The sequence below is a fragment of the Phoxinus phoxinus genome, assembly GCF_949152265.1.
Source record: "Phoxinus phoxinus genome assembly, chromosome: 22".
Taxonomy (NCBI): domain Eukaryota; kingdom Metazoa; phylum Chordata; class Actinopteri; order Cypriniformes; family Leuciscidae; genus Phoxinus; species Phoxinus phoxinus.
Genome location: NC_136897.1, coordinates 28,536,425 through 28,546,424, shown reverse-complemented (window position 1 = coordinate 28,546,424; position 10,000 = coordinate 28,536,425). Strand labels below are relative to the sequence as shown.

Genomic DNA, 10,000 nt, shown 5'->3' with positions numbered 1-10,000 from the left:
ACACACACACACACACACACACACACACACACACACACACTCTCACACTCTCACACACACACACACTCTCACACACACACTCTCACACACACACTCACACACATACACACACACACACACACACACGTGTACATCCCTCCCCGACGCCGGCCCGAGTCTGCTCCCGCCGAATCCTCACCCTCAAAGGTGCCGACACACACACACACTCACACACACACACACACACACACACACACACACACACACTCTCACACACACACACACTCTCACACACACACACACACGTGTACATCCCTCCCCGACGCCGGCCCGAGTCTGCTCCCGCCGAATCCTCACCCTCAAAGGTGCTGACACACACACACACTCACACACACACTCTCACACACACACACTCTCACACACACACTCACACACACACTCTCACACACACACACGCGTGTACATCCCTCCCTGACGCCGGCCCGAGTCTGCTCCCGCCGAATCCTCACCCTCAAAGGTGCTGACACACACACACACTCACACACACACTCTCACACACACACACTCTCACACACACACTCACACACACACTCTCACACACACACACACACACACGTGTACATCCCTCCCTGACGCCGGCCCGAGTCTGCTCCCGCCGAATCCTCACCCTCAAAGGTGCCGACACACACTCTCACACACACTCACACACACTCTCTCACACACACACACACACACACACTCTCTCTCTCTCTCTCTCTCTCTCTCTCTCTCTCTCTCTCTCTCTCTCTCTCTCTCTCTCTCTCTCTCTCTCTCTCTCTCTCTCTCTCTCTCTCTCTCTCTCTCTCTCTCTCTCTCTCTCTCTCTCTCTCTCTCTCTCTCTCTCTCTCTCTCTCTCTCTCTCTCTCTCTCTCTCTCTCTCTCTCTCTCTCTCTCTCTCACACACACACACACACACACACACACACACACACACACACACACACACACACACACACACACACACACACACGCGTACATCCCTCCCCGACGCCGGCCCGAGTCTGCTCCCGCCGAATCCTCAAAGGTGCCGACACACACACTCACACACACAGTCACACACACATCCCTCCCGCCGAATCCTCACAAATGACCAGGCTTGGACTTGGTGCTGAAACCCAACACAGGACAATAGAGACACCAGAATATCAATATTCATGATTCTGAAGCTGAAAACAGAATTATTGTAGACGAATATGCTTTCACTGACTAGATATATTTAAAATAATGTAGCCCAGTTTTTACTGATAACATTTGGCATTATCATACCCACAAATATGCATTATTATACATTATATTCAACATTATATATAGTAGTTTAATGTAGAACTGGCACTAACACTTTTTTCACACAGTAATTTTTATTTTGGGTGAACTATACACAACACACACTGTTGCATTTTTGTATTGCGATATATAGTTACACCCCTAGTCTACGGTCATAGATCTGTCTTTTTCAAACGCTCCGCGTGTGTGTGTGTGTGTGTGTGTGTGTGTGTGTGTGTGTGTGTGTGTGTGTGTGTGTGTGTGTGTGTGTGTGTGTGTGTGTTCCAGATGATGTCGAAGCACCAGGACAGTCCTCCCGCGATCCCTCCTCGTCAGCCCACCACTAAAGTGTTCTCGCCCCGCTACTCGCTCACGGACCCGCCGGACAGTCCTCCGACGCTTCCCCCTCGGGAGCCGGTGCGGACGCCGGACGTGTTCTCCAGCTCGCCGCTACACCTGCAGCCTCCTCCACAGGGCCGGCGCTCCGAGCTCTCCCAGACCTTCTTCCCACCGTCTCCCTTCATCCCACAGACGCCCTCTCCCCTCGGCCCCCGCAAACACGTGCCCTCCTCGCCGCTCGACCTGGAGCCGCCGCCCCCGGGGTCCGCCGGGCCGCCCGTCCCGCCGCGCCAGAGCACGTCCCAGTCGCCCATCCCCAAACTCCCTCCTAAAACCTACAAAAGAGAGTCGGTGCATCGCGACGGGCCGCCGCTCCTTGAAAACGCAAACCCTTCATAAAGCGAAACTAAAACGGACGTGTCCTTCTTCTGAGAGACTCATCTGAGGACTAAAGATGTGCTAAACGTGCTCTCCTGAGACGGCGACTGTGGCCGAGATCGTTCCTCTCGGGAACTCTGTATTGTCTTTTTGTGTAGCTTGTTTTGGCATGAACCCGTCACAGAGCGAAATTACTCTGAGGACTGAAGACGTGCTCTTCCTCTGAGACGTGCACTTCCTCTAAAACCACGATTGTGGAAATCAAGCCGAGATCATTTTCTCGGGAACTCTCGTGTAGCTTTTGTTTTGTCACGTTCGTCTCCATTTCATCGCTTGGTTTGTTTTCAGCAGCAAAACTCAAATCAGCAATCCCAAAAACCTACAAAAGAGAGTGGAGACTCATCCGAGGACTAACGATGAGGCGTAAACGAGCTCTCCTGCGACGACGATTGTGGAAATCAAGCCGAGATCGTTCTTCACGGGAACTGTGTTGTTGTTTTTGTGTAGCTTGTTTTGTCACGTTCGGCAAACCCGTCACAGAGCGAAATTACTCTGAGGACTAAAGATCCGTGCTCTTCTGAGACGTGCACTTCTTCTAAAGCGACGATTGTGGAAATCAAGCCGAGATCATGTTCTCGGGAACTGTGTATTTGTGTAGCTTTTGTTTTGTCACGTTCGTTTCCATTTCAACGCTTGGTTTGTTTTCAGGAGCAAAACTCAGACTGAGAAACGAGCAAACCCGCTGGATGACTGACGACGAAACAGACCCGATAAACACCGTTCACGCGATTATTTTCCGGTGCCTGTGTGTGTGTGTGTGTGTGTGTGTGTGTGTGTGTGTGTGTGTGGACGGAGAGTGTAAAGGGACTGCAGATGTTCTAGACTCGTTGACTTGACGAGTGCCGGGAGTGTATGGTACCCTCGCACACCAAAGAGGTACTCGAGAAAACCTTCAAGAAACACACGTGATTGTCCTTGTATGTGTTAGAACTTTTATTTTCTCAATCATTTCTTGTTTTTGCCAATAAGTATGTAAAGAAAAAAAAAAGATCGCCGCCTTAAAACAAGGGAATAAAAGTGTTTCTACCACTGTATGCCAAACACTAGCCGTGAGAACGTCTCTTCTTCTCTGTCTCCGGATGCTGAGCTCACGATGTACAGTCACACCAGACTTTATTCAGACACCAAACATCATTTCTGATATGTTTTCACTAGCATTTCTGTAAGTGAGGAGAGCAAAATAAAGTAAACTGTGACATTAATATACCCAACAACTCTTCATACAGCGACTATCAGTGACATTTATACAAATCTGGGACCAGAAATGATCGGGACACTCTGAGCTGGTCATGTTCTGCTGAAGTGTGTGTCTGTAACTGCTAATGCTCTTTTTACACACACACTGAACACAATGAAGCATTGCTTGGTCACTGGTTGAGCTAAACTGGTATTATCTAATTGTGTAGTTAAATTTACCAGCTGATAGATATTCAACATAACTCATGTGTGAGACAGTCTAACAGAAGTGTGTGTGTGTGTGTGTGTGTGTGTGTGTGTGTGAGACAGTCTAACAGAAGTGTGTGTGTGTGTGTGTGTGTGTGTGTGTGTGTGTGTGTGTGTGAGACAGTCTAACAGAAGATGGACAAAACCTGTCAGATATCAACTGAGTTCTGCTCATATTTTATTAGCATTTTCTAAACTAGCGAATAAACTGATAATGTGAGAAATGTTGAAGGTGTCTGAATAAATGTGTTTGACTGTAAATCTGCTTTTAAAAAGATCATATTTTGTGTATTATTGATACATAATTGGTATTTCTATCAAGAGAAAGATGAGTTATTTTGATTGGACACACAAAAAAACAAAAATGTGGGAAGAGTTATATTTCTGCCTTTGAAAGGTTGATCATTCTAATTTTATATTATTTTCATTAGCGAACTTCTTCAGGGTTATACTGAACTAAAACCATAAAAATACTTGAAACAAATGCTTGTTTTTGTTTTTTGGGACATTGTTGCGGCTCCTCTCTTCCCAGTCTGTCAGTAACGCTCTGTTTACTTCCTGTCTCTATGAAGCCCCTCCTTCTGAAAAGCACACTGTGCTCTGATTGGTCGGCTGGAGCAGTGTGTTGTGATTGGTCGAGCGCTTCGAGTGTGTTTGGGAAATGCCCCGCCCCTTTCCATAACCGCCAGTTTAACACACTACTAACTAACTCAACCAGGCCCCGCCCCTTTATTCTGCGCATTAATTATTATAATGAGGAATATTGTGACGTGTTCGTTCCCAGAAGAAACTCAAGACTACAATGGAGGCGTTTCAGGAGTTCAGAAACACTGACGCTGATATAGAAGAACTGGAGCTTTACATGATCACAGCAACACTGAAGAGAGATGATCGTGGAATAAAGAATATAAGATGTTTACTTTACAAATGTTTACTTTTTAAATGATTCATTTTCGCTTCAAATCAACTTGAAATAAGACGAACTGAAGACTGTCTAGAAATGTGTTTCCTGCATCAGCTCAAAATAATATAGGCCGGGAAGACATTAATGTTCATTCATATTGATCTTGTATTTCGAAGCTCGGGTCATTTTGCTTTCACAGTAAATCTGATGAAGTGATGTTCAGTCTGAGCCTCAATAAATCTAGTTCTAGAATACGAGTAGCACACTTACACACTTCTCGTTTATACACTGAACAAAATTATAATTTCAGTAATTCAACTTAAAAGTGAAATTAATATTATATAGACTCATTACATGCAAAGTGAGATATTTCAAGCCTTTATTTGTTATAATTTTAATGATTATGGCTCAAAATTAGAATATTGTGAAAAGGTTTTCATAATCTGTAAGCCATAATCATCAAAATTATAACAAATAAAGGCTTGAAATATCTCACTTTGCATGTAATTAGTCTATATAATATATTAGTTTCACCTTTTAAGTTGAATTACTGAAATAAATGAACTTTTGCACCATATTCAAGTGTTTCCAGTTTCTCCTGTAGTTTGTTTTGTGGATAATTTAAATTTTTAGCAGTCTCCAACACTACTAACCTGCAAGCATAAGAGTTTATTCATGCATTTTATTAGGAAACATTTATTATAATGATGTACAGGAGCTTTGAATGTCACATGAAGAATCAAAAACGTAAATATTTACATAATGTTAATTCTCTCCACCCTGAACATCATGCATTAACATCTCATCTTAATGAACACTCTCAGACCTTATGAACAAGTTGATTCGTCTCTGTGAGAATAAAGCCTCAGATTTAGGCGAGTGAAGTGTGTAGTTCTCCCGGGACGCTCTCGACCAGACTCTGCACTCTGGCCAGAATGATCTCGTTGGCGCAGTTGCAGTCTCCAGTGCTGTAGGGGGCGCTGATGCTCAACACACTCGCCACCCGGAGAACATCCCCGTCTTCGGTCACCGGGACTCGGTTCTTCTCCAGCCACACACGCAGATTCTCCCTCCGAGACTTCAGTTCGTCAGCGCCGAGGACCTGCGCCGTGTCCGGCAGGAACAAGCTCTTCATCCGACTCTCCGAGTCCGGCGTTCCGCCCGCGAGGATCTGGACGTCCGTCACCGCGTGACCCAGAATCACTCTCACCGACGGACGAAGCTTCGTCTCTGGGAAACTCACCAGCACCACACTGCGATCATCAAACACACACCATATGAGATGATTCACACTTTGATTCAAAAAAGGAAATGATTCATTTGAATCAAATGCGGTGTCCGAAATTGAATCGAATAAATGAATCGAGTAATCGACTCGAATACTTTTATGGAGGTAAAAAATAATGACAAATGTATTTGAAACTAATAAAACGCTTGACAAAAATATGCTCCTTAGGGCTGGGTATCAATTCAGACGCTTCGATTCGCAAGCTCTCAATTCGATTCCCGATTCGACTCAATGAATATAGATTTAATACAAATCCTATGTTTATAAAAAAGACCAGTGTGAACATAAGTTTACTGGTGGTTTATTATGTAGTTAATAAAAAGAAATTAAGAGCCACAAACCTGTATATTAAACTCTTTTATTAATTTTAGGTACACTTGGGTACTACATTATCTATGATCCAACGTTAACACTTCAAACCAATTTAATCGTAGTTAATTTCAGCATTTTCTAATGCATCAGCTAACATGAACAGTTGTGTTTTTATTAACTAGCGTAACCAGGAAACAACAACAAAAAAATCATATTCGGGTTCAAGAACTTTAGTTGTATACGTTTGTTGTTCTTATTTTCTGATGTTTAACGTTACGTTACCTGGCAGAAACGGGGTCCACCGTGAACACGCGTCCCTCGAAGCTCTGCTGGTCGTGAGCTGTCACACAAACCTCCTGATTGACGAACTCCTGCCACTGCTGAGGACTCCTGTCCCTCCACTGCAGCATCTCTGCGAACAACTAATGCCCTAATCAGCGCTAATCAACTTAATCAGCGACTCCATCCCCACTGACTGACGTTTAGCGTGCGTGGACGCGGTGCGCGTGTGACGTCACTGTCGTAAACGAGCGTGTGATTGGTTGCCTGGGTCGGGCGGATGTTCTTTCATGAGAATCATAGGAAATGTAGTTTTTTTTGCGGGAGCTGCGTGAGTTTGCGCATGCGCAGTTGAACGGTCGTTTGACAGGCTGGTTGTTTGTTGCTGTCAGGATTTCGTTATTTCGCGTTATGTCGCGACACGGGCGACACGCAGGTGGTGAGTGCTATAATTCACGAATAATTCACGAATTAAACAAGGCTAGAGGCAGAATGCTTCATCTCATGTATTAAATATGTTTGGTTATTGAAAAGATGTGCTGTGTTTTAGCACGAGCTGCTAACTGTAATGGCGCCCTCGCGAACACCGAATAATAATAATAGTAATCATGATAATTCATAATAAAACTAGTCATTGTAACGTTAATAATCACAACATTATTTGGATTCATACTTTGAATAATTGTCAGTTTGTTGGGCTTATAGGTTAACGTGAAGATCATTCATGTGTCGGTTTATTTCTGTTTTACGTTTTTATGAAAGTTTGCTCTGTATTTCAGATTTGAAATGATCATAAGTTTATAGATGTAATGCTAAAACCGTTTAATTGAAACGGTGTGACGGAAGTAAGTGTGACGTTTATATTTTTATTAAAGTGCAAAGTCTGTAAAGTTGATTAATTAATATGCATTTTCTTTAATTGAAATCAAGCTGAAAATAAATAAAATACAATGTGAAAAACTTGCTAAAGTACTAAAACTAAATGGAAATATAAAAAAGCATATTACAAAATGACTAAAACTTAACTGAAAATATAAAAATAAAAGCTAATTCAATTTAATAATAAATACTATAATAGTTTATAAATAACACTGCTCAATATATGCTTATTTGAAATGTCAAAACTGAGTTTGTCTCCTGTCAAAATGTTTCTAATTTCACCATGCATATTATAAAAAATATATTATTATTATTATTTATAATATAATATATTATTGAAATCATGTTTGTGTGGTGAATTGTGGTTTGAATTCAAGACTTTCCACTTTTAGCCGCAGAATTCTGTTGATTGAACGTCTCTTGTGTCACAGAGTTATTAAACCATGGTAAAACCGTGGTTATTTCTTTGACAGATGACAGGTGTTAAATGTCCTTTTCTCTTTAAGAAACGAAGGTGTACGTGGGTAACCTGGGCACCGGGGCAGGTAAGGGTGAGCTGGAGCGGGCGTTCGGTTATTACGGGCCGCTGAGGACCGTGTGGATCGCTCGCAATCCTCCGGGATTCGCCTTCGTGGAGTTTGAGGATCCCAGAGATGCTGAGGATGCGGTGCGTGGCCTCGATGGCAAGTGAGTGGGCGGAGTCACGATTCAATGACTCACTCGTAAAGACACCGGCTGCGGCCCAAATCGCATACTCTCTTGAGTAGGTACTATTTTCAATAAGTGATTCACGACTGCTAAAAAGGTGCGTTCTATAAACTGTAGTATGAGTGTGTGTAGAATGAATGTAATCCGAACGTACTATTGTCGCCATGTTTTCATTATCATGTGACCAGCCCCGTGGCCTCATGGGATAGTAAAGTGTCCATCGTATGCACACTTTAGGCCCTGTCCCAAATGGCACACTCCGGACTTGTGGACTTCCTCAGAGTCCACACTTTGCTGACGTCATGTAGTGCAGACCTAAAGGGCCCTTGGCGCGAGTCCACGAGGGCGCATTGAGAGGTATTTTTGGGACAGACTCGATCGTCACGCCGGAAATAGGAAGACGGTCCGGTTGTTGTTTAAATATTATATTTCTACATTTATATATGACTCAGTAAAGCCCTGACATTCGGTTCTATTTATTTAATTAATCATAATGCGATCGTAGCCTATTATTCAGCAAGCTATTTATGTTTATAAAATATAAATATATATTTATATTTATGTTTGAGATATCAACCACTGGTTGATGACCATAATGTTTGTATAAACTGTAGGTAATAACTGGTAAAATGTACACATAGGTCATAAAAACCATAATGATATTTACACTTAAATATTTTCTTCTCGAAAGCTCCTCCCATTCGTTGTCTGATTGGCCTTTCGCAAATTCGCAAGGATTCCTGGGTAGTTAAAGTGCGTGAAGCCTGCATCTATGCGGGCTTCGCGGAAGACCGCTTCAAGGGTACAAAGGGGGCGCTGCTGAGCACACTTCGGAGCGTTAAAGTGATGAATGGGACGGCCTACGGACTCGTAGACTCAGCGAGCACGCGCAATTTAAGTCCACGAGACCGAAAGTCCACATCAAGTGCGCCATTTGGGACAGGGCCTTCGAATCTCACTGGAAGTAGTGGGTAATTTGGTCCTTTTTGCCTACTCTTTTATGAGGACTGTAAATTCAGTCATACTTCTTTTGTCACATATTGATTTTTGTCTAATATAGTAGGGAAAGTATGCGGTTTCGGAAGCAGACTTCACTTGTGTCATTACTGGATGAATCAGTGTTTTTGATCGAATCTCTTGAGTGAATGATTCAATGACTCACTTATAAAGACATCACTTGTGTCATTACTGGATGAATCAGTGTTTTTTGATCGAATCTCTTGAGTGAATGATTCAATGACTCACTCATAAAGACTTCACTTGTGTCATTACTGGATGAATCAGTGTTTTTTGATCGAATCTCTTGAGTGAATGATTCAATGACTCACTTATAAAGACATCACTTGTGTCATTACTGGATGAATCAGTGTTTTTTGATCGAATCTCTTGAGTGAATGATTCAATGACTCACTCATAAAGACTTCACTTGTGTCATTACTGGATGAATCAGTGTTTTTGATCGAATCTCTTGAGTGAATGATTCAATGACTCACTCATAAAGACTTCACTTGTTTCATTACTGGATGAATCTGCATTTTTTGATCAAATCTCTTGAGTGAATGATTCAATGACTCGCTCATAAAGACTTAATTTGCTTCATTACTGGATGAATCTGAGTTTTTTGATCGAATCTATTGAGTGAATGATTCAATGACTCACTCATAAAGACTTCACTTTAGGGCTGCAACTAACGATTATTTTAATAATCGATTAATATGTCGATTATTTTCCGATTAATCGATCAAATTTAAAATTAGAATATTGTGAAAAGGTTTTCATAAGCTGTAAGCCATAGTCATCAAAATTATAACAAATAAAGGCTTGAAATATCTCACTTTGCATGTAATTAGTCTATATAATATATTAGTTTCACCTTTTAAGTTGAATTACTGAAATAAATGAACTTTTGCACCATATTCTCATGTTTCCAGTTTCTCCTGTAGCACTTCGGTTGTTTAAAGTGCTTTATAAGTAAAGTTTGATTGATCGCTGATTGTTGTTTTGATGCTACATTTTTCTAAATGTCATAATCATTTGTTAACAAGCAAGTATTAAATACTTCAGTAAACTCATTGATTTTGCAATAAATTATTACTTTATTTAAATTAATTCAGTTTTTTGCTAACCGT

At 42.0% G+C, this 10,000-nt stretch overlaps 3 protein-coding genes across 5 annotated transcripts in view; 2 read left to right on the top strand and 1 right to left on the bottom strand.

Moving 5' to 3' along the window:
• sos1 (son of sevenless homolog 1) overlaps positions 1 to 2,979 on the top strand; it is a 50,432-nt gene extending 47,453 nt beyond the window's left edge. For both annotated transcript variants that reach the window (XM_079597843.1, XM_079597842.1), the window contains one exon: positions 1,570 to 2,979. In XM_079597843.1, coding sequence (XP_079453969.1) covers positions 1,570 to 2,019 — 450 coding nt within the window. In that variant the 3' untranslated portion in view covers positions 2,020 to 2,979. The remainder of the gene's footprint in view (positions 1 to 1,569) is intronic.
• Positions 2,980 to 3,088: 109 nt separating this feature from the next.
• Positions 3,089 to 6,665, bottom strand: gemin6 (gem (nuclear organelle) associated protein 6). Its single transcript, XM_079597853.1, has 2 exons — positions 6,288 to 6,665; positions 3,089 to 5,658 (listed from the first exon to the last, which is right to left on the bottom strand). The coding sequence occupies exons 1-2, from the start codon at positions 6,413 to 6,415 to the stop codon at positions 5,277 to 5,279; spliced, it is 510 nt and encodes a 169-aa protein (XP_079453979.1). The 5' UTR covers positions 6,416 to 6,665; the 3' UTR covers positions 3,089 to 5,276.
• srsf7b (serine and arginine rich splicing factor 7b) overlaps positions 6,579 to 10,000 on the top strand; it is a 9,121-nt gene continuing 5,699 nt past the window's right edge. The window contains exons 1-2 of one of the 2 annotated variants that reach the window (XM_079597851.1): positions 6,579 to 6,723; positions 7,670 to 7,850. In XM_079597851.1, the coding sequence (XP_079453977.1) occupies positions 6,696 to 6,723; positions 7,670 to 7,850 (209 nt within the window). In that variant the 5' untranslated portion in view covers positions 6,579 to 6,695. Of the gene's footprint in view, positions 6,724 to 7,669; positions 7,927 to 10,000 lie in introns of those variants that run through there. The other variant, XM_079597852.1, reaches the window with a different exon arrangement.